Below are 25,442 nucleotides of genomic sequence, written 5' to 3' on the forward strand. Positions count from 1 at the left end.
CATGCATAAATTCTCTCCAGTAGAGTTTACTTCCCTCAGTTGGGTTGAGTTTGAAACTCTATGTAGCAGCACTAAGTCATCCACAGAGCATCTAGAGAGCAAATAACATGAAATATAGAGCATATTTATATCCCTGCCTGTCATTTGTAAGCTAGATGGAAATATGGAAGCTTCTTTGACATCCACTGTGGTTTCACACTTGCACTGTGGTAGTGTCAAAACTTCATCAGTGTTAACAGCACCAATGAATCATAGAACTTACACGTGCATGAAGATGTGCATCATGTCCCAAAGAGATTTCAGTCTAATAGAAATGAACAAGGCTAATTATTGCCCAGTAGTTGGATATGTGATTGACAGTGAATAGCTCAGTGTGACATGTAGAAATATGGCAGGGCTATAGCTGTTATCAGAGCTGATGTTACAACATCAATTCATTTTGCTGAAAAATTTGAATAGTTTGCAACTTTGCTTAATCTTTCTTTTGAGGATCTGAAATACTCCTCTGAGGTAATTAAATGTTATTATCCCTTTTTTTACAGAATGGAAACATTTCCCTCTCTTACTCTCCTCTGTTAGTTTCCTTCTGTGTTTCATATGTGTAGCACATTAAGGACTCTTCACACCATTCCCCATATTTTTGACTATACCTTTATCACATTCCAGTCCCATCCATCCTGTGGCACAAGAACAACCATATGGATCTGGCAGACAGAACATATAGTTTTTGCAGCCATAGTTTTCTTTGCAGCTCTCTTCACATGTTTTGCCAAATGTATTGGCTCCACAAGCTATTGAAGGGAAGAGAGTGAAAGATCCAAGAGCAGTAAGTCTGCAAGAGAGCTAATGCTTCCAATGATACAGCTTTAGACAATAGAAAACATGAATTAAAATAAAAGTTATATTTTTACCATCCAGATATTAGATCTATTAACTTCCAAAACATCGTAAGGCATTGCTGCACTAATGGTAAGTTCTGGCAGCTGAAACAAACATTGCTTTCTGCCATATAAGAATCCGTCATCAAAGCCTCTATTGCTTTGGATATTTGGGCATAGAGCTTCAGCAACAAACCCTCTTCGTAAGCCTTTATAATATTTAATTGGCAAACAATGCTTTGAAAACCAAATCTCCTTCTTAGAAGCCAGTGCATATAAAACTGCTCAAGGTTTTGCTTCTCTGCTATGACCAGTGAGTAATTAGAGTGGTTCAGGTGTCATCTATTCCAATAGTTGAGTTGTAGTATTTACAGCACTGCAATTTGGTCAGAATATTTCGGTACATATTTAGCATTGTACTCATAAGTTGCTTGGACAGATCAGTGTGCAGTGTGCTCCTGCTCCAATTACTCCAGAATCCAAACTAATTGACACAGACACAGATATGCCCAAGCAGACATATATTATTGATACGCTCCTCCAGAGACAATTCACCCTCTGACCAGGTGGCAGCTTGTTCAGGAGTAGCCTCGGAATCTGTCACAGGACTTCATTTCCCAGTGCCAGTGTATGCTTAAGATCCCGCAGTCTATCATGCATTTAACAGTCAGTCAGCAGCTTCAAGCATGCTTATTTTGGAGGAATTGGAAACATTTGTCTTAACTACAAGAGCTGCTATGCTAATTCCAGGTTCATCTCACCCAACACTGTCTTGTCTCCAGCACCAGCTGTAAATGTGATAGCTATAAAGAGTGAAACAAGGCTACTGCATTCTGCCAACTTCTATTACAGTGCACAAATTAATAAGCAATCTGTGAAGAGAATATTCGCTTACCTTTCTCACATGTTTTTCCCATAAAACCTGGAGGACAGATGCATTCCCCAGTATCTTCATGACAAATGCCATTGTTCATGCAGGAAGGGCAGTGGGAGCTACAGGAAGGGCCCCATTTCTGAGCTTCACATCCTTTTATGCAGAAATATAATGACAAGTTTGTTGTCTCCTCATTCAATAACCAGTCAAGCAGTAAAATAAGTGATAGTATGATCCATATGCTCCCACCCCAAAATGCTGGCCAACTGGCTTAGTATGAAGAGACACTTTTTTCATTGTGGAAGTTTTCCTTTTTCTGGAGCAGATCAACTGTGTAGTACACAGATACACCGCCTACCATTTTCAGAGAAGGAACTGTGAAAGTCTTCCTTTTCTGAAATCAGAGGTAGATTTATTTCTTTATTTATTTTTAGTTTAGGAAAGTAAGTTTGGAAGTTGGCAAAGATGTTTCATGTAATCATGTTTCATGTAAAAAACATGTTTCCCTGTTCTTATAGCAGGGATTTGAGACCTACAAAAGCTCCAGGTTTCACCTGCAGCTGGATGTACCAATATTAAGCCAGCAGGTTCAACCTTGGCATCACTGGCATTGTACCAGCATTTGGCAAGTGATGATTTTTTTCTGTAGCAGTATTTTTCTTGAAAGCTCAATAGAGCAGGTTCACCTCTGCTATATCTTTACTGTCTTCACTGGGCCTGTATAAGGATCAATCAACTGATGACATGTTTCTAGAAAAAATGGACTAAGAGCAGTCAGTATATATATCAGTTTTGATGCAGGATGCCAGGATTTTCTTTCCCACTTCCTAATTTAAAAAGATACTGCTACTATGAATCCTGCCAGTGAGAGTTTTGCTACTGATTTAAAAGAAGCAAAACTTAACCTCTTAACTTCACTACAGGAGTGTGTTGCCTCATCATGCAAATGCTTAACAAATCCCTGAAAGATACAAAATTCACTGAGTTGCTTTTGAAATCAGTGTTGAGAGGACTCCACAGTTTTCAGTATTTGATTTGTAACAATGTTTTGTACATCACAGAAAGTGATCTTCATGACTTTCTCTACTGTAAAACTAGAACAGAGAAGATGGTAAAGTGGAAACTGAAATAGGCTCACTAAAAATGGAGTAATTTAGCTAATTAAATCTTGGAACAGCTCTTTTAGATTTCAGCATACATTTAATGAGTCAACATGGTATTTTTGTCTCCCAGGGGGAGTTTTGTCTCCCCCTTCTCCAAAAATGAAATTACTAAATGTGCATACTTAGGGAAAAACAAACAAGCAAACAAACAAACAAACAAAAAAAAACAACCTTTGTTAAAATCATCAATCTATGCCTATAACAGTAACTCAGAGAAAGCCTGAACATGTGTCTAAGCAGTGGCTAAATCATTCCTTCTCTTTACTGTTAGTGTGTTCCCTACAACTGTCCCAGACTACACCCAAGGAGTTTTCCTAATAGGCAGGATGCACAAGGCTTTTGAGCAGTTCCAAGGGATGGGAGAGAATTTGTGGGCAGTATATGGGCAAGTCATCTGCTGTGCAACTTGGCACTGGAGCAGAGAACAGACCTTTTTATATTTTATTTTGTAAGCTGGTCATAGCTTCAGAATCCAAATCTGGGGCTTTACATTGATTCATTTGCAACTCCTGGATATCCTGTGGATGCTAGCAAGTAAAGTATGTTTTACTTTCAGAAACATTTTGTCCATCATATAAAATGCTTTAATAGCTATTTATTTTCACACATCAATTTTACATTTCTGTTCAAGTTAATAGAATATAATTTTCTTTATATCTGATGAAATAGGGCATGGCAGCATAGGCTACCAGCCATCTCTAATGCTTAAGAAAAAATATCCACTTGCATTGTGAAGTGGTCCAGTTTTCCACTGGGAGTTGAGCTTTAATGGCTAACTATGGCAATTTTAAACAAACTGGGGTAGTTTGTGAAATTGCAATGCTGTACGCTAAGATTATTTTAGAATAGATGGAGTTTGGATATAACTTACCATAAAGAACAGAGACATTTGAAAATTTGTAATTTTTGCTCATATCCACATCATATATTCATGAGAGACCCTGTGCTGCCTTCTTTGTTCCTAATTGCTTGATATTTGAAAAGCTGAGTTGCTGAGAAAAGAACTGTCTCTCTTGGCAATAGTTAGATGAATTGAACCTAAATTTGAAGGTTGTGGGGTTTTTTTGTTTGTTTGTTTGTTTTTTCTCTCAGCTGCTTAAATCATGATCAGTTTATACTGAAGATTGTTGGGAAAAAAATTCTTATGACATAAGCTGATGGCAGCTCATGCCAAGGAAGATTCTGGGCCTTATTTGGGCACAGTGTAGATTTCAAGTCAGATTCATTACAACATTAAACAATTAATCATTAGCACACAGTAATGGAACTTACGTCTTACAATAAGCCTTGTGTAAGCAGAAGTAAAAAGGTTTCCTCCTATATATCTGGCAGAGTAAACCCCTGCATCCTGTGGTTGAACATGAGGATAGGAGACTTCCAGCTCGCCTGGCACTTCATGCCTGGGCACGGAGTGAATGAAGGAACCTGGGGAAGGAGCACACAGATACAGAGGACAGAAGTCATTCAGCATTTACAGCCAGAGCAAGGTTGAGTTGGTCACTGAGGAAGGACAGCTGGGATGAATTAAGCAGCAGAATATATTCATGAGTTACGAATTTGCTGGCAGCTCTTTAACTGTGCTAGTTCTTGGTAGTTGGAGAGGTACAAGTGAAAAGGAAGCTGAATCTTGAGATGTAGCAGATGAATGGTGCAAACAGTTTGGAGTTAAGCAGTGCTTTACAAGAATGTTGCTAGTAGTCTTGTGGTTAAAAGCTTTTTATTCCTTGGGCTTCCTTGAAGTCAGGGTGACTCCCTGTAAGAAGCCCTAGTGTGGCTGGGAGTCAAACAGCAAATGCTGGGCAGGTCCTATTTAATCTCAGTAGCTCAGAGATTTACAGGAAGACAATAGTACAGCTTTATCATTTCTTCACAAACTTAATATGAAATATTAATATAAAACTTAACTCTCTCTCTCTCTCTCTTTTTTTTTTTTTTTTTTTTACCCCACCGTGGGAGCTTGTCTGTATTATTCTAGGTTTGCTGTAGCTGGTCATGCATGCTTGCTAAGTAAGGTGAAAACATTTAGTCTTCTCCCATCCCTCTGGATCACCAAGTAACAACATTTGAACATGGGTTGCTGTCAAACAGAAGCTCCATCCAGTGCACTTAGGACGCCAGGGAGTCCTCCCACCCCAATCTGTTGCAGCAAGGCTGCTGCAGCCTACTGATGCCTGTTCCAGCCGGCAATCACCAAAACATATGTGTACATGCTCACAAACACTGGCTCACAAAGGTCCCTGCCGTAATTGGACATAGACACCCAGTGTCACCATCCGCTGGCCCTACAAAGACCCTTTGTTTCCAGGCATGCATTTCCAGTTGTGAGGAGTTAGTCCTGTTGTGCTGCCTGCCTTCTGATCTGGCCTGAAGGTCACCAGCAGAATATAGACATGCACAGACATGTTAGATGTGCGCACTCATGTTGAAGAATAATTAAGACTACAGTTTAATAAGATCGGACTAACTGTAGAGCAAGGCTGTGCCAGGCAAGTGTCCCGGCTTGCAGCATACACTGGTGCAAGTGACACCTTTTACCTGCTCTCTGCACCTTTCTCCAATGCTTGTTACTTTCCACTTTGCTTTCCCCCCATTGGCTCTGTCCCCAAACATACAGTTATTTCACTCATTCCCAGTCCCCCTTGATCATCTCATCATAAATTTGCCCTTTTTTCCTTGAGAACCATGATAATCCCCCGTCTTATCAGCTCTAGTTGAAACTCCTCAGCGTGTGGTGTTCTTCCTCTCAGCAGCTGGAGAACTCTGGCCTTCGGTGTTGTCTCTGTTATCTGCTGCTTCTTAGGGTTTGTGCATTTGGTTATTTATTACTTCTCTTATTTCCCATCCTAGTCTTTTATGTTGAGTGGCTGTGGACCAGATAATACTACCACAAACCAAACGCTTGTATGTTCTGCATCTCCTTACATTTATTGTGGTAATGGAACCTGGTAAGGAACCACAGACCTTTTTTCACTATGCTGAAATAATGCACAGGCTGAAGATAAGCAGGTGCTCACTGTCTGGGATCATACTACCTAGCAGTCAAACTTCAGGCAGCCTCGAAAGATTAAAATTTGTTGAGAGTCACAGTCAAAACAGCAGGAAGATAAGACCATGACAACAAGTCTGATGTTTCCTTCATCAAGGAAACAAGGCCAAAGAAGATGAATGCAAGGGATTAGTTCTGGAACTGTTTTTGTTTGCTTGCATGTCTTTTGAGTCATAATCTGCAAACAATGCTGACAGCAAAGTATTAAGAAAGCCTTATGCTAGCATTGCATTAGCAAGGGTCACTTTCTGTGGCTCATTTTCTATGATGGCCCATGTTATGTCAATGTCTTAACACAATTTTGTTTAACAGACCAGTTTTGTTCACTGGAAAACCTTTGTGAGGGCTTGCAAGGGGGAAGCATTACTTTAAATGACTGAGGCAAAAGACAGCAACAGTTAAATGTATCAGGACATGCTTTTTCTGTTCTCTGCCAGGTGCTGTATCAGGAATCCTCTGGGATGATATTTCAGCTGCAGTCTCAGGTGGAGGACTTGACCTACTGTCCAGAGTTAATTTGAGGCTTTTTGCCAAATTTCCAGTTGGAGCCCCAGCTAAGGCAGCACCAGGATGTAAACACTCCTGCACCAACATACCAGCTGGAACTTGCATGGGAAAATGCTGACAGGGGGGTCACAAAATTTCCTTGGGGACCCTGAAAGGACAAGTGATTTTTTTCTCCCAGCCTGCAGAAAGGATCTGTGAGTGTTCAGTAAGTGGGACTGAAGCTGACTGACTGCATGCAGTCTTCTGCGGTGTGCTGGCACATACTGACATCATCCTGCTCTACTTACTCCCTATCTCCTGGTAGTTCACTGTGAACTAGACTGTCAGTAGACAAAGATGGAGCAGAATGTTGTTACATGTGCTTTCCACAGCTAGAATTTGCTGACATTTAACATTCTGGTTAAATATGATTGCACTGAATTTTAGCTACCTCCATTTCTACAGGAGGTACACAGCAAACTGCACATATTTCCAAGTGCTGGGCAGCAGCAATGTGCAGCTGAGCACTGAGTTAGTTACATGTGATTTAGGTGCTATGTTAGACAGAAAAGCTGGTGTCATAAATTCTACAACCTGACTATTTTTGTAGTTAGATGAAGGGAAGATAAGGTTCTGTTCACAGTTCTGCCTTTCTATCAGCAGTTTACTAGTGCTTAATTTCTTAATCTAAAAAGCGTCACAGAAGCTCAATGGCCTATGAAAGCCATTTGAAGAGGGAATGGTATGCAGTTGAGAAGCAGTAGAAATGCAAAGACAGATTCAGTAAATAAACCTTCTGAGGGAAAAAAAAAAAGATATGAGGGGATAGAGAAAGAAACAAAAAAGGAATGAAAAAGGAACCAAGCAAAGGCATTGGACGTTCTGGTGGAAGAGAAATAAATCAAACAATTTCACTATTTAGATATTGGAAATAATTCCTTTAGGGAACATTAGATGCATAAGGAGTTATGCCTCAAGGAATGTGGCAGGTGGCTAAGACAACGATAGTAGGAAGAGGAGAGGTTAATTACCATTTTTGTAGATCACTGCATCTTCCTCTTTTGCTGCCATTCTGATGAAGGAAATATTCACGTGCTCTCCCTTGTTTGCTGTAACAGTTAAGGCCACTGGGTGGAATGAAGCTAAAAAACAGAACAGGACATAAGTTTAGGATAAATAGCAGGAGTTGTTATCTCTACCTGATCTCTGGGCTGGAAGCTGGGAATGGTTTTACAGCATGACCCCCACTCAGATTCTGATGTTTAAATTGCCTTATTGCACACACTGACTATTTAGCATCAGCCATCTCTACTCTGTGCTTTTGCAAACACTAATAATAATCTAACAATAACCTGAAACATCAGAGTGCCACTAGAACCTGGAGCATTAAAATAGAAAAAAAAAAAAAAAAAAAAAAAAAGGAAAGAAAGAAAAGAAAAAGCTGAGTATTTGGAAACACTTCCTAACTAGGAGCTCCACCTGGCTGTAAAATGCTTTCCTAAGTTTCTTCATCCCTTGAGACATTTTTCAAACAGACTGGATAAAGTACTGGAAAATGTATTGTAGGGAACAAGCAGTCATTGGCAGACAAATAAATAGGCTGAGTGACTCAGTTCTTTACTGGTTCAGCTTTCTGGTGCAGAACAGTTGAGACAGATCAGCATACTGCAGGGGTTGGGGGAGAGGCAATAAGATAGAGTGGCCTATCTTCGTGTTTGTTCAACTGCTGTCTGTAAATGCTGAGGGTGTTAGCCTGCACTGAGAATAAACGAAGAAACTGTTTTCAGAGCCAGTGTTGTTTTTACCAAAATACTTTCATCTGAAAATGTGACTTAATTAAAATAGAGATTTTGTGGGAGGAGCTTTCTAGGTCAGTGGTATTTTACAATTTTCTAGTGGATTTTTCAACTGGAATTGCATTCAACATTAATAATTGAATTAAACTTCCAAATTTTTATTTTTTATTTTTAGTTTCCAGGGAAATAGAAATTCATTTGCCTGCTCAAAAAGGAAAAGAAAAGTACTTTTATGTGTTTGTTTATAACTCTTGATTTAAGAAAAAAAGGTTGTAGTAGATAGAGGGATTTTCACAGAATTTTTGTCTTTTAGATATCATTATCAGTAGAAGAAAGGTCAAAATCGGGTAGAGGCAGAAGAATCTCAAGAAACTCTATTTTTTGTAACCAGTGAAATGTTCGTTTTAATTTCAATATATTACTTTAAAACAAGGTAGGTGAAATTAAAGATGCTTCCTTTCTTTTAGATGGAAAGTTCCTAGGGAAAACTGAGTGGTTTTTTTTTTAGAATAAATTCACATTTTCTTATAGTTTTAGTCCTGAGATTTTATGCTGTACTGTTATTAATAGATATGTCATGTGTCAAGAAAATTCTGAGTTTTTCTGGAAGTTGCCTAATCAGCTCCTTTTCTGAGTCTTTTACATCCTTGTACTCTTCTTTGTACAGTGCCCAGGGATGTGAAGCATTGATTTTTACTAGCCCATTTTCTCTTTCTACTACCGAGGCTGTTTAGCCTTAAGTGCCTCCCATGCATGCTGCTCTTAGGTCAGCCTCTCCTGCATCTTGTTTCTGCCAGCTTGCAGAAGCTCAGTGCTACTGCCCTTCCTTCCTTGCCAGGAAGGTGCATGGGACCTCTCCAACAGAAAGACTCACCTGAGCCTCAGCTGGAAGCGACTGCTTCAGAGCTGTTCATGGTCCTGGCCTGGTTGGCTCTGTACTTGTGTAGGATCCATTTTTATTAAAGTCATATTTATTTCATGGGATATTTTGTTTAAGGAACACCTACACAAGTTAGTATAAACTGCTAGGCAATTTAATCATAAAAAATCCATTTATCTTTAATTTCTCTCTCTCTTTTTTTTTTTTTTTTTTTTTTTTTTTTTTTTTTTTCCATTTTTAGAAAGCTATCAAGGAACTACTTTGGTTCTTGCCAGTGGTTGCAGAAAACAAATCTGGAGTCCATGACTGAAATTTGGTTGCTAATAAATATAGAGGGATAGGATCAGAAAACAGGGGAAAAAATCAACTAACTTCCTGTTATATTTTACATGTAATAGAGTTGTAGATAAGCGTCAGGTAGATGCTGCTCCAAAGCTAATATGAAGCTATAATGGTGTTAATATCTCCAGAATAGTATTTTGTAAAATCTGAGGGAAAAAAAAAAAAAGTAGTATTTTTGCAATATTTATGGAAAGAATATATTAATACTTCCATTTCAGAATGGCATTTTAATTTTAAATCAAAATGATTGTGTATTATTATGTGAAATAATAATAAGTAAAATTTGAGAAAAGATTAAAACATTTCTGTCAATCCAAGCCAGCCTTTCTGCCAGAATTTTCTTTCCTTGTGAATGTTGATGTTTAAAAGTTTTATTTCTAACTGAAATGAGCCTCTGTCACATGTTTTCAGCAAGACTCTTCCTGCATGTTACCTGGCACATGCATGGTACAGCAGGAATCCATCAAGCTTCTGCCAAGTTACCAAGGCACTGGTATCTCTGCTTATGTCTTAGAGAAACAGAGAATTCTCATATAGAATAATGAAATAAGTTCTCATTAAAAACAGGTAAACAAAAACTAAGAGCAGTCCCAACTTCTGTCAGCTGCTGAATTAGATGTTATTTGTGAATAACAAATACCTGTTGAAAACCGTGAAATATTTAGGAAACAAAAATTCAAGAGCTTTCCTAAAAATGAACAGTTAGTTACAAATGATCATAAGTGTTTTAGTTGCAGTGGTTTCTGGACTAAATTTTGTGAAGAATTACTAATTGTTTTAACAAGATATTAAACTTTTGTGTTTCCATTTTCTTTTCTTTGTATGTTGTTTAGCTTAACCACAAGCCTTTTTTTCTTCACAGTATTGTTGCAATAGAAAGGAACCCATGGTCCCTGGTAGGCTCAGTTCCAAAGTATTTTTAGACTGTGAGTTGTATTTCATGATTTCACATCTTGAGTGTGCCAATTCCTTATAGAGACATAATGAACTGAGTTGCAGGATAAGTGTTGTAACGTTCTCTCACTAGTGTTTCCATTATTGTCCCTTTGCCTGCTCTGGAGAGTTTCTGTGGGAGAAACTCAAAATCATATATGTGAAAAAACATATTTATGGTGTAGAGAAATTGAACAAATTGTGTATGACTAGATGCAGGGCAAACTATGTCGTGTTCTATTCTAGGTGTGTATGCTATATACAGTATAATAGTTACTCCCCATCTACATGAAAAGCATAGTCTGATCCTTATTATTGCATGCATGAATATTACATGTGTAACCATAATGCTGAAATACTAAAATATGCAGGAAAATGGACTCCTTACTTTCAGAATGGCACATGCATAGAGTAAAATAGGAAAATGAATCTGTTATTCTTCCTATTATATAGTGAACGTCTTCACTGTATCTTCACATCTGACAACAGGTACATAATAAAGCAGGTGGCTGTTTCCCCTGCCATGAAGTCAGAGGGGCTACCCAAGTGATTGATGCTCAGTGAGTGTTTCAGTGGCTTTTTGGCCAGAGGCTGTAAAACAGTGGCTGGATTTTCAAAAGTGCTTCTCCTTCCTGTGTCTTTTGTGTCCTCAGTTGGAAACGGCACGTTTCAACTCTTCCTTAACTTTCAGTGTTGGACAACAGGCATGCTGCGTCTTTAAAAATTATTCAGACAACAACAGTAAAGGGCAAAAAGGCATGTTTTCCAATTACAGATGCTCTGCCAAACTGCATAGTCCTTCACTGACCTTTTCTTCCTCTTTCTGTGGACTTAATAGCTTTGAGAATGTCTGTCATGCCTCTTTCTCACCCATCTAGCCTGATTAGACCGTTCAACACTGAGTTTCTAGCTCAAATTTTGTTAGTCAAGCTTTTGCAAGGAAAATCTGAGGAATAGACTCAAACTCAGAAATGATTCATAGAAGCCTACCTACAGCTGACATGAATGCTGCATTATTTCTGGTTAGAACAACTTTTTGTTCTTTTGTTAGAACAAAATAAGAAGCTCTCAAAGTTTGATTAATTTCTCTGTTGCTAGCTGCACAGATAGCGACTGCAAAGAATTGATCGATTCAGAGGACACGCATCCACACATGAGGGTTGCTGTACACGGCAGCCAGAGCTGTGCTCAGCTCATCGGCATTCTGCCAGAGGGAGGGTCAACATGAAGATGTCATTCCCTCCTCCAGAGCTTTCCGTGGGCTGTTATCTTATGTCCCCCTTCCCACTGCAGCCTCCTCTGAAACAAAAGAATTAACTGCCATGCAAATGAGGTGGACACTCAGAGCTTTCTTGGTGAAAGAAAACCCTTCAAGACAACACTGGGCCAGAAGAGACACAAGACAAATAAAAATGTGCTTGTCCTGCCCACCTTTCTTGGAACATTCCCATACCAAGAGAAACAAATAGACACCAGGCATAACTCAGACAAAAGAAAAATCTCTTTTTCTAAGGTTTTTTTTTTTTTTTTTTTTTTTTCTAGGACTGTGTAATTTTGGGAGATGATAGTTCCTCTTCTTACTTTAGAAATTAAGACAAAAAATGTCAATTGTCCTCACAGCCCAGCTGCTGTGGTGTAAAGTGTTAGCAATACAGTAAATCGTGCTACAATCAGTGGAAGTTCTAAAAACTTGATTTGCTTTGGGATACTAGCCAGAATTCCTTGATTTTTTCTGTAGTTTATGGTAATCTCTGTGCTTTATAATTTGTCCTATAAATATTACAAGGCCATATACAGGACAGAGTGCTGGTCTTTGGGAAACCCACCTTTGCACCCCACTATCTATCTCACTGCCAAAATTATTTTTTCTATTCTTCATAGCCTTATAACCCAAACCAAATCCAAAGTGTAGCGTGCAGTGTATTTTTGTGAATAACCTTCTTAGAATCAGAGAAACTTCCCTGGAGTCCCTTTCCATTGTTGTGCTGGATTTTTTGTGCTGACAGACTGTGCAAATCGGAAGTGTTTGATGTGTTGCTGTGCCGAACTGTGGGCAGTTATTTTCCAGGCTTAGGTTTCCTACCAAGGAAAAGGACAGCAATGTATGTCTGTCTACATCCCAGACCTGTCAAGATTTGAAGTGTAACTGTGTTTAGAAATCAAGGGTCTAGAGTGTGAAAATTTCAGGGAAGGGGTTTTTATGTGCATTATTTTGTGGCATCAGTGAGCCTTTATCACCTGACTGCGTGTTCCTGGCAGTAGCCAGATGCAGGCAGAGCACCTATAGATGTCTGACTAACTTCCACGAGGAAATGACTAGCAGCTAGTATCAACCAGTTGTCTCTGCACTTCAGAAGAAAAACATGGACTTGAGCCCGGTCTATTTTTGTTGACTCCAGGCAGTCTTGCCAGCTCTGGAGCCACTTTCATGCCCACTTGTGTTAACCATGGACAACTGCTGGTGTGCACGCAGTGACATGCAAAACTCAGCTCTGATCCCCGTGCAGTACCTCCCAGCGGCATCTTCATGGTGTGTATCCTCGTCACCTCATCCTTGAGCTTGCCTTCACAGTAGTATGCTCCAATAGTCTCGCTGGCCTGTTCCCTTTTCCACACCACCGTTTTGGCTGTGGCTCTCTTTGAGTCTTCACTCACTTCCAGCGGCTCTCGGTGCTGGTTTGTCACATCCTCATGGTCTCGGTCAATTGTGATGGACTCACGGGAGCGCCACTTGGAAGTAATACAGATGAGTGATGTCTCTGAGTTGCCCACCAGAGGGAATGAGTTGATCAGTATGAGGTCCAGTGCTGCTTCCACTTTACCTAAGAAAAAAAAAAGCAAACAGCAAGTGAAGAAAATTTACTGCAGATTTTGAGTTCACAGCTAATCAAATCATCAGAGAAACTGTTTCATCCAGCATGCAGGCTTCCTCTGGTTGAGTCCTACACAGATTTATGGCAAAATAAAAAGACTGCCGATTAATTGTTCTGTTACAGCTAGTAAGAGTTTAGGATTTACTTAACATGTCAAGAACAGATAAGCTTTGTTCTTCTCAGAAGAAGAAATAAACCTGCCAGGCTTGTGTAAGTACTTCCTAAAGCTGTTTCAGAAGCCTAGGGAAAATCTTGGGCTGCAGAAGCAGATGGCTTCTTGATTAGCTGGACATGTACATAACTGCCTCAAGTGTGGTGCTTTACCAGTGAGAGGACTGGTTATCATCAGGTCGTCAGCTTAACAGAGTTTCTGCTATGTCCTCTACATGGGTTTAATACGTATGAATTCGTATTAGGAGGATGTGTCTTTCAGCCTTAGGAATTAGTAGTATTTTGAACACTTGGAATACTTTTTCAAATATTTTGAAAAAAAAATTTTTTGCTGCCAGACTTAGTTGTTCGAATGTGGATGGCAGCAGGGGAGTAAAAGTCTCCTATAATCAACGCTTTGCAAATAATAGGTGTGTCCCTTCACCTTTGAAATCCAGGGTAAGGAGAAGGGAAACGGTAACATTTTTTCCAGCTGAAACAGGAAGAATAATTGATTTCTTTTATTTATCACATCTATTTTCCTGCTTTGGATACAAGCATGCTTTGTATTTATACAGAGAGACTCAACATTTTAGTGCCATTCGGCTTCCAAAGGTTTCTTTCGTTGGAAGGAACGGGTATAGTCTTAGATAAGGGAGGCCAAAAGGTCTCAGTGCTTACTGCAGCCTTTGCGTGTGTCCCTCCAGCTCGGGGCCAAGGGAGGAGGTCCTTCTCTGCTTGTCGTGCCAGCAGCCACTCTGGGGACCAAAGTATCTCGACAGCGCGCTGACACTCACCACACCCAGCCCTGCGACAGCCACCACCCCACGCTGTGCCAGCCCAGATAACTCGCGGTTACACAATGGAGAAATGAAACCTCCTGGAAAGGATGCAGCATGCCGTTACAGTAAACACTGCATAAAGGTAGGGGTCAGCAGAGTCAGTTCATCCTGCTGCACATCACAAAAGTAAATCCTTGGAGTGAAGCTAAAGAGCTGTGTGATGCAAGTGAAGCCAGACTTGTGCATTCATTTCTAGGTTATTTGTCTAAGTATGTTTCTTATCTGAGGAGCATTTGTGCTCTTAACTGTGGGTCTGACACACCAGCTGTAGGCAGATGTGGTTCAAAACTCACCAATACTGAAGGCAGAGAGCTTTATGTTAGCAGGGATCTGTCCCATGGTCTCACATGCCAGGTGGAGATATGCTTAAAATCATAAATTGCAAGGTCCCAATTTTGGCAGACTTCCATGGATCTCAGAATCAAATCTGGATCCAGACTGTGTGACTTGCTACAGTGATCTGAGTTGAGATCAGGAAGGGTGCTGCAGGTTAAATTGGAAATTTAATTAAATTGATGTTTCTGCCTAGCATCCACAGGGCACAATATACAGGTTGATTGACCGACATTTCTGGAGTCCCTCAGGAGCTGCTGTGCATGCAGGGCTCTGGTTCCATTTCTCTGCTCCCGGCATTTCTCTGTTCCTTCACTTCCAACACAAAGTGAAAGGTGACAATAACACTTTTTCTTGCCCTGTATCTCAGCCTTTTAACATGCTGAGAAGTAGTAAGAGAAATCTGAGTTGTAAGTGAAATTTGAGGACTAGCTTTTGTGTTGCCTTGGGTCCCTATGCAAGATAGAGCAAGGCATTATCAGATTCGGTGCATTTGCTGCACAGTTTTCTGTTTCTTTGGAGCGATACAAATTGTGTAAGTCAAGGTGTAGAACAACCTTAGCTCAGGCCTATCACTCATTTTTACTTGTGATTATTCTGGAGGAATCCAAATCTAGTCACAGTTAGATGAGCAGTGTTAGTGGATTGTCTAAATATAGGTGTTCTTTGGCATATTAAACCCTGCGGAGCAACTCAAACACCTGTGTGATGCTGATGTAACACAGATGGAGTCTCATGTCTTTACGGAGCAGCATTTAAAGACCTTTCTGTGTCTAATATGGAGTAATATTTATGCTTAAGTACTGAATCATTCCCCAGACATGATTTGGCAGCTAAGATTTCACAGTTGGAAAGATTTCGCAGCATATTTACTTGAAAGCATTTCACTGGTTCAACTCAAGAGTCTAGCAGGACTGGCTTTTTGAAGTCAGCCTAAGGCCTCTGAGGTGACAGGAAGGCTATCTTTGACTCCCCCAGGAGTTCCTGTGCTCAGGTTACGGAAAAACAGAAACAAAACCAAACAAACAAAAAAAACAACAACAAAAAGAACAACAGAAAAGTGTAAAATCTACATATGCTTTGTGCATAGGGTTTCCTAGAGCATGTCTTCCTGGTAATGCATCTCAGCAAGGACCCAACCATCCTTGCTGAGAAGTAATTTTCATTACCTAGGGCTGCAAAAAGTAGACAAATCCTGCTCTTGGTATTAGTGAATACTTTGAGCATGCAAGGACCAAATAAGGACAACAGGATTTGGCTCTCTGAGAAAAGTACAACAAATACAGACAGGAAACAGCCTGTCCCTGTATCAGTGACAATACTCCATGTTTCCTTGAAAAAGTCCTTTGACTCCTGCCCTGGTCCTTAAAGGACTGACCTATCAGGAAGGCAATTTGCTGTGTGTGCAAATACATCTAGAGAAGAGAGAACACTCACAGAAGCTGGTGTTGAAAATGGGAGATGCCATGCAGAGAGGATTAATTGCCTGATACTTATGACACATGTTCACTGTTGCACAGGGTTTTGTGCTTTCCTGGCACAGAGAAAATGGCATCCTCCAGAGCAGTAAGTTTTAATAATAGTGCACCCACTGAAACCCAAGTGGCAAAACATATGCAGGGAGACCTTTGCCCCTGCCTTAACTACAAAACTGTGCTCTCTCTTATAAATTAAGACTGGGCTGTACTGACTGGGGCAGCACCAGCAAGACTTTTTCCATGGTCTTTCACAGCTTCTCCGGTACATAGTCCTCTGGGGAACAGAGGGGAACAGAATAAGTGTGTATCATGCTTTTTCTGCAACCTCTATGCATTCTCATTCCCTCATCAAAATTTTCATCAAAATGCCATTTGAACAGGCACACAATCAACATGTTTTCAGTGCTTTGTTGCACCAGCAAAACTTGACAGAAGGTTGATCAAACACCTCTGGGAAATTCCCTGGAACATATCCCAGACGCAGGTCTGCTCAAAGAGCAAGACATTCTCTAATAAAATTTGAAACATCACTTCCCTAGACCAGAACTGGTGCTAGACACTAGTTTGGGAACAAAACAATGACGCAATCTCAAGAAGAGATAATTTAATGCCATAGATGAACACATAGAGCAAGTGCTGTGAGAATAGAAAAGTGCAGAAAACTGCTCAAATATTTCTTGATTTATACTTAACATTTGTCTGGTTCCTGGGAAATCATGTAAATACTCATTACAATTTCTGCCTAACACGAGGCCTTTGAAAAGTTCCCTCTTAACTGAAAAACTGTCAGTACTGTGCAGTGGCTAATGCACCTCCACCACAGCAGTCAGCCACAGCAATCAGCTTCATCAAGGTGAACAATGACCATAATGCACTGCCCCCCAAACACATATTTAACCATCGGTCCAAATTTGCAGAGTTCATTGTGAATGCAAAGTTCTGAGTAAATGTTAGTAGAGTAGTAGTGGGAGGAAAAAAATAATTCACAGCTCTACAGCTATTGAAGATCTAATGATGTTTTCATTTTCATGATATTCATTTTAATGATATTTCCATTTGTAGAGCTTTGTTATTAATTACTTGACTATAAGATGGAAGTCCTTCCCTTTGCATCTGGAGCATAATAAAGAAAAAAGAAGAGCTGTTGTAGGAGGTGGTTGGAAACATCAATTAATTAATTAAGAGAGGAGGTGAGGAGAAAGCAGAAAGGTTTTTACCCAGTAAATTCCAGCTCTTTTTTCATCAGGTATAGTGAGAGGAAAGAAGTTTGAAAAGTTTGAACTGCTTACTTGTTTTTATTACTGTTATTGCTTGGAACGCAAATTATTACTGTTATTGCTTGGATCGCAAATTATTTCTATTAGCTACTACTTGAAAATGTGAGTATAAATCATAGAGGTACTATACTAGAATCTGTGCTTAGTGTATGTTTGGTGTTATGTTGAGAGCAAAGCAATCAGTTTCATATTTCTGTTCTAATACTAACCGCAGGGCTGAATAATTACTTTGAAACTGGTGAAAATGTGTATCACAGACTGTCAAGCCACCAACCCCGCTCTCTTTCATGTTTCCTAAAAAAAAAAACCAACAACAAACAAACCACAACACCAAGCAGTTGAAAGTATGTGGTTTTGATTTAGAGCAAACCTAACTTGCTAAATCGCCCGTACCTCAGATTTCTCCTTGTATCTTGTTTTTTACTTATCTGTTCAGCTGTGCACTCCTTGATTCTATTTTACTGCATAAAACCACCCAACAAACTAGAATAATATAAGTAAGCTATTTAGGAAAACAAATATCAAAAATACAAGCAATATTGCTGAAAAAAAATATAGTATTTGATTAACTCTTAGTGAACTACTGAATAAATTACATTGAAATCTATTTATTAACAAATTCATCAATTTAGAAGATTGAAATAATGCAGCTGAAATATGAAGAAGTTAACAAAATAGAGACCTGCTCCGTTACTCCTAAGAAAGAATAAATGAGTATTCCTTACTTAATATTAAAATTAGTCAGAAACTGGCCCCAAAAATTAGCTGTTTAGGAATATTTTTCATGTGGAGAATAGAATATACATTGCACCAGAAATTGGCTATTATTATTATTATTATTATTTGGTGTGCGCTCAATATTTCTTATATAAATCTTGATTATTTTTTTGTTCATTCTCCAAAAAAGTAAGTGATTTGGGGAGCCTTTGAAATCACATATTCATTTTATGTGATTTTATGTAACTCATTTTTCTCTTGGTGTCCTGGAAGCTTCGCCTGGCATGCAAAGACAACAGCAGTTTGGGTGACTTCTAACAATGAGTCAAATTCTCCTCTGAGAACTCAGACCTCAACAGGAAGACACTGCAGAGATTATTGTTACTCCAAACAGATTAAGGCACTCCAGCACATAGCAGCAGCAGCAGGATAAAAACATAAAATAAAATGCAGAAATGTTCCTGAAAAACAGCTCATAAAAGAGCAAATAGGTTTGCCAATGAAATAATTTCTTTTGTACCAGGTGTCCAAGAAGAGGCTCATACTTTGTGTATCTCATGGATGCTACTAGGCAGCTGTGGGACAGCTTGTAGCTCAACCAATGTGTCTTACCCTTAGAAACAGGGCATTGTTTTGGGAGGAAAGGCATTGTGAAACTAAAAAGAGGCAAAAATTAGTGACAGAACATCCTTTTGCTACTTAGTAGAAGTGGGAAAACCTGAGCACAAATGTGACAAAAGTCATAGTCTGCCAAATCTCCTAGGGCTAATACTTTCTTAAGGGCCCTTGGATACATCTGGAGCAGCTGAAGGAAATGTGTCTACTTTCAGAAGAAAGCAAAACTGTTTTCTCTACATTCCAGTAGTTTCACAACTTACCAAAGCAATTTTTTTAAGATGAAAAGGCTAGAAAAGAAATACTGGTGCTATTTGTTTCCTGTTTCCCAATTGAGGGTGCCTAAAGACTTCTGTGTGGAGTAATCCAAAATAAAGAAAGAAGAAAAAAGCTTTCTCATGACTTCTCCTTGTGCATGGTTTTGTCTTCTGCAAGTAAAGCAGAAAACAAAATGTCAGCAGAAATTGCTTGAGCAAGCAGCTGACAACATGCTAGGTAATACTGAAAAAGGATGAAGAATGTGGGACAGCTTGGGCAGAACAGGCTAAATCCAGTGGGGTTTGCAGCCAGCCAAATATGGGTACTATCATCAGGGAAGTACTTGCAGGCAAGAGTAAGTTTGTCCATATCAAGGATGGTCCTTGTCAGTTGCTTTATGAAGTTGGTCTGTATACCATGTAGGCATGTTTTTTGGGTGCATGTGCTAAGATGAAGTGTACAAAATAACATACGCAATAATATTGCCTTCATAGGATGTATCAGAACAGATAGCATGTGTAAGGTACTGTGGGCTTTGGCTGCTGGTTGGCCATAAGCTGTTATGTTCTTGCCTGCCTAGTAGTGTGTCCTCATGTTGCTGCTTACTGACTTTTCTGAGTAAGGTTTTTGCTGTTTCTGAGTACACTTTTTGACTGTCCCTGAGCAGTGGCAGGTGTAGGATGAACAACCAGCAAATAATACGAGATAAAATTATCCTCCCTGTCAGAAGTGCAGATGGAACTGCATTGTCTTGAGAAACTTGTTAGACTGCAAAAGGGAGATTAACCAAGCCACCACATTAGACAAGGTGACACAGTGCAAAAAATAGATGAATATCAGACAAGCAAAAAACTGACCTTGAAACAGAAAGTTTAAGTACATCACCCCTGAACAGTGAAATGTCAGATTTGTGAACCTGTCTTTCAAAAATCCCTTCAGAACTTAACAATGACCCAGTATCCCTGAGTTATAAAAGTGCCTGCATTTTCTAGTGATGAATTAGAAAACGGATTTTCATTGGATTTGTTACTTCATTTTGATATGACCCTTTACCGATGTTCTTAGTACTTGTTCTTAGATTGGGTGTCAGAAACATAGAACATTGTAGAGCATTGTAGAATACCCTGAACTGGAAGGGACCCACAAGGATCATTGAGTACCACTCCTGGCTCCACATTGGACAACCCCAAAACCAGACCCTATGTCTGAGAGCATTGTCCAAATACTTCTTGAACTCCATCAGGTTTGATGGCATGACCACTTTGCTGGGGAGCCTGTCCCAGTGCCCAACCACCCTCTGAGTGCAGACCCTTTCCCTAACCCCCAGCCTGACCCTCCCCTGTCCCACCTCCATGCTGTTCCCTCGGATCCTGTCACTGTCCCCAGAGAGCAGAGCTCAGCGCCTGCCCCTCCGCTCCCCTCATGAGGGAGCTGCAGGAGTTACCAAATCTGCACCCTAAAAAAAACAGTCTTAAACTCTCCACAGGAAAGCCTATATTTCAGACACGGTTTGGTTCATTGGCTCATTCAGTGAGTCTCCACTGAACTTGCAGTGGAACAGCATCCTATATATGATCTTCCTAGTAGCTTAGGGTAGATAATGTCTTCAGAGAACAGTCCTCCACTGCAGCTTCTTTAATCACATTTTGTTTTCATCCCTCAGGTCCCACATACATCTTACACAAATAAGACATGAAGGACTTCCAGAAGCAGGTCTTCTGGAATAGACAACCCAGAACTGGTCATGGTGGGAGCTGACACTGGACCTGTATGTCTATCCCAGAGAGCTGGTAGAAGCATCCATTTTTGATGTATTTGTTCTGTGCCCACACAACACCCTCCACGCCAGAATGACTGCTGTGGAAATCTCTGTTTAAGTGACAGGACTGGGCCAAGCAGGCTGAAGTCTACCTGACTGATACAGAGTAGGTCTCCCACACAGGTGGATCCTCCCACACGAAGGATCAGCACCACATCTCCCGTCCTAAAGCCTGCTGCTTAGCTCCAGTCAGTCTCTCTGCCTTGTATGCTCCCTCTTTTGCACCTAAAGCCTTCCAGATTAAATATATGTGCGGATCAGACAATCTCTGTAAAATGTTTCAGCTTCATATTTTTCCCCCTTAAAGTGAAATTTCAGCAAAAAAGTAATCCATCCAACCAACTTAATCATGACTAAATATCCAGACAATCAAATATGTATGTGCATAATCTGTATCTAAACCAACAGCATATGTTAACACTTGTGAATGTAGCATGATTTCATTTCTCCCTTTTAGATTTGATTCCTTTGGGTCTGATGCAATGCCTCTACACCCCTGACTGTTCCCAGCTGCTGGAATGGCCTTTGGGCACAGATGCTTGCTGAGAGCTACCCTGCCTCTCGCTGGGGATGAACCAGGCACACACCAAAAGCAATCTATAAAGCTATAAAGAAAACTGAAGACATCTGGGCCACTTTTGTAATTCCATGTAGGGTAGGTGCACAGAGCTGCTGCCTGCACAGGCTGAAGCTGTTGGTTTTGGCTCCTAGCTGCAGAGTCGGGGCAGTGAGTTAGGTCACAGCTGTAATCTTTTTCTTTGCAAGCATATAGTCAGCAGTGTAGCTCAGAAAGAACAACTCTCCTTCCTCACAAAATGTAGATATATCCATTTGTAGTCACCTGTGTGGAGGTACCAGGAGTCAGCAGGTCACCAAGGTTCAACCAGTGATTCCTTCAATTCTGGGTTCAGTGAAGGCTATATCTCAGCAACAATCTAAATTCTATCTAAATTTGAGGCTCATGAAAAAGACAACAGGACAATTATATAAATGTGGCCAGCAGATGCAACTGCTGGATCTCACAAATCAAATATGCTTCAGGAGCAAGAGCCCTTTTTAGATTTTTTTTTTTTTTTTTCTGCAATTTGCATTAGTAGTTGTTTGATTGTAGAGTCATGGGGTCACATAATGGTTTGGGTTGGAAGGGACCTCAAAGGCCATCCAGTTACAACCTCCTGCCATGGGCAGGGACACCTCCCACTAGACCAGGTTGCCCAAAGCCTCCTACGACCTGGCCTTGAAGATGTCTGACTTGTAGGTGTCCGAAATGTTCTGTGTCAGTCTAAATAGTTTCAAAATACTTGAGATTGAAACCTCAGGCATGGTTTGTGTCTGCTGCTAGAGTTTTCAAGAGGCTCAAAAAAACAGCATCGCAGCCACAAGAGAGACTGTGGTCAAAGTTCAGGTGCCACTGCAGTCAGATGACAGCTGATCTGAAGATGCTCATGCAGTCCTAGTCTCTATTTATGGGAAGAATGATAGTCATGCACACTGCCACGGGCATGTGTGTGAGAAAGTGTATCAGAAAGTGCACCAGAGAAAGTGTTGGTTTTCTATAGGTTAAGTTAAGGTTCATAAAGAAAAAACACATCTTGAGACAGAATTGTTAGAACTTTCCAGTCTGTAACTAGAAAATGCAACTTCTTTGTCATTTTGAAGAGCATACAGCATCATAATTGTGCTTGTGTGCATTTTTTAATGTATATTAAAAGCTGCTTCACTTTCTGAATATGTAAAGGAGTCGTGTAATAATAATATTTATAGTTGTAAGTATGTTTTTCATGATAACACCTACTGACCCCATCATGGGATATAGCACTGAATTGCACTACACTGTTAGTTCCACTGTTACCCTTTCTTTAAAGGCTAATGTAACCTTTTGAGTCTTTTACAATATATGGATCCAGAAGCAAAATCACCCAGCAAAATAAGAAATCTAGTGATTTTAGAAACCCACTGGATCTGACGTTACTGGTAGTGCAGAGCTATAGCACCAAAGTTTCCATCTTTGAGAATGGAGACGTCTGACAATGTGTTTGTTTCCTGCCAGAAGCACTCAACAAGAAGTGCTTGAAACTGGGTTTAATTGTCACCAATTTCCACAAATCTCTTTCTCAGGGTGGCTGATTTGCCTACACAAGGCTCACACACCATAATTTATGAGAATTATCCCCCTGTGAGAAGCTGCAAGCAGAATTCCAGACCATTTGAGGAAGCTTTTCTCTTGCAAGGGGCAAGTTGTGACACTGGGCTACTTGTTTTGGAGTAGGTGAGTCTGGAGCACTCTTCTGGTCCGTGCTCAGCAGGGGCTGTACCACAGTGTGGCCCTGGGGCTCAAATCCCCACTGCAGGGCATGCTCCAGGATCACTTTGATTCTACAAAGCGTTGCCTGGAGCAGAACCAACCGAAAGACACACAGGTGGTGATGCACAGTTTAGTTTCAAGAATCCCTCTGGAATTAAATTCAGCCCCTTGTCAGTTTAGCTGGAGGCTAGCTGTGGCAAGCAGTGGCTCTCTGGGCACCATGACAGGGGGTGTATTGGGGTACCAAACACCAAACCTTGAGCTCTGGCTGCGAATGGAGTACTGTTATCAAAAAAAAAGAGTTAAATGAAAGGTCATTTCTTGTAGCTGGGGGCATGCTGACGGTGGAAGAGGGTGGGGTGGGCTTGGAGCCTGCCCCGCAGCAACCCACGGGCAGCAAGGAGAAGGTGAAGTGGCAGTGGGAGCAGAGCCCCTGCTGTGGGGCAATGTCAGCGCCACTTTCCTGAGCTCCGCCTGCGGTATCTGGAGGAAAGCGGGCTCGCATTGTCTTCTACCGCTCGCCCCAGGAAACATGATATCATTCCCAAACAAAAGCGGGAAAGCTGACAGATCTATTGAGATGGGTGTGACTGCGATACACACCTAACCGGCCAGCTCCTGTGGAAAGGGTTGTGACGGGCAGCCCATCAGCACCCCGCTGCCGGCACTGTCCACCCGCGCCGCGCATCCACGCAGCCGGCTGCTTGTTTCTGCCATGCCTGCAGCTTCATGGGCACTGCCTGCCCTCCGTGGCATCGTGGTGTGTGCCACCACGTAGAGCAATAGGAGGGGTGAGGAGAAAGAGCTGGGGCAATCGGTCTGTCTCTCCTTCTCCGTCCATAATGCTTAGAGCACCAGAAATTGCCTTAAAGTGACGAGCTGGAGGTGAGCTGAGGGCCACATAGCGTGCAGCTAAGCAGTCATGAAACTTAAGCCACAGAAGAGGAACTGGTAAACAATGTACAGCCTATTACAGCTCTGGCTAGATAAGAATACTTACAAACACACATTCAACAGATTGTAAACACACTTTTTTTTTTTTTTTTTCTTTCCCATGTTAATCTCTTGCTTTTTCTAGGTGCCAAAATAAATAAAAAATCAGAAACATCTCAAGCTCATTAGTTCACTTAGCTATTAATGCGCTGCTAATCATGAAGGTCTAGAAACTGTAAAGTGAGTTACCCTGCAAGGAGGACTTCTGCCTCCTCATGCTTCTTTCTGGTTTTCACTGCAACACAATCTGCTGTTTTACAGCATCTTGTATTTCTGCTGAGAGATGGACTGGAAGAACCTATGTGTGTCTCGGTGACATGTTTTGGAGTGAGTCTGAGGTTACTGTCTGAGATGTATTTCTGTTTAGCAGATTATGCATGGTGTGTGAAAAGAAGCTGAAGAAACTGTACAGAAAATCAAAAAATGAGAGGTGATAGCAATACTTAAATGCTGAGCAACCGAGAGTCCCATGGGAAAAGAGCAAGTCTTCCTCAGGACTATGCTTGTGATAGCTTCTGCAATGATCTCCCACTTGCCTGTTCTGAATGCTATAAACCAGATTTGCATTAGTATATTTCTGCTCTGCACCCTTCTGCAGATGTCTCTAATGACTAACTGCTGACTTGCTAAAGTAATCTCATTTGCTGATAATACTGAACCATTCTTCAGCTGTGCTTGAAGTGTTATTAATTGGCCCTATACAATGTGCATTCTTCCGCCCTTTTTGTCCACTGACTTTCATGCGGATTCCAGCTGCAGAATCCAGTCTAGAAGCTTGTACTGGAATAATACTTGTCTAAAATCTGGTACGGGAATACCTGGAAACGTCAACACTTCCTGTGGCATTGCCAGTTCACAAAGTGAGGCACAGAAGGAGTCAACATTTAGTCTGTGTCTAGAGCAGATAATGTGGGGGAATGGCACTGATAATTTCAATGTAATGAGCTTTAGGAAAAAGTTAATACCTTCAGACAGCAGAGAAAACCTGTTGCTGTGTGCATGCTCAGCACATAGAAAGAAGTAGCAGCAGCTTCTGGCCATAGCAGCATGCTCCCTGGTAGCTTGCACTCTGTCCTCCCCTCACTTGCTGTGAGAGAGCTTCACCAGGGTAAGTGATCTCACTGAAGCAAACACAAGTAGTTAAATCAATTAAGATAACTCCTAGAATGAGGAGCAGGGACTTGTGTTTTGCCTGTGCGTTGGAAGTGAGAACAGCATGACAGGTTGACTACAGACAGTAAAGCAAAAGCTTACCTGAAATCATCAGGCTGAATCCATAGAGAACCAGATGTGCTAAAGGGTCCATGCTTTCCAGGATATATCCATGCAGTTCTTGCAGCCACTCATGGAGTATCCTTTTCCTGGGGCAGGAGTTTACCAGCGA

At 40.8% G+C, this 25,442-nt stretch overlaps 1 protein-coding gene across 1 annotated transcript in view; it reads right to left on the minus strand.

Moving 5' to 3' along the window:
• TEK (TEK receptor tyrosine kinase) overlaps positions 1–25,442 on the minus strand; it is a 42,167-nt gene extending 16,725 nt beyond the window's left edge. The window contains exons 1-6 of the mRNA XM_032206553.1: positions 25,313–25,442; positions 12,909–13,220; positions 7,479–7,589; positions 4,188–4,340; positions 1,774–1,905; positions 651–791 (exon numbers count right to left, since the gene is read on the minus strand). Of these exons, the coding sequence (XP_032062444.1) occupies positions 651–791; positions 1,774–1,905; positions 4,188–4,340; positions 7,479–7,589; positions 12,909–13,220; positions 25,313–25,364 (901 nt within the window). The 5' untranslated portion in view covers positions 25,365–25,442. The remainder of the gene's footprint in view (positions 1–650; positions 792–1,773; positions 1,906–4,187; positions 4,341–7,478; positions 7,590–12,908; positions 13,221–25,312) is intronic.

The sequence above is a fragment of the Aythya fuligula genome, chromosome Z (genome assembly GCF_009819795.1).
Source record: "Aythya fuligula isolate bAytFul2 chromosome Z, bAytFul2.pri, whole genome shotgun sequence".
Lineage (NCBI taxonomy): Eukaryota > Metazoa > Chordata > Aves > Anseriformes > Anatidae > Aythya > Aythya fuligula.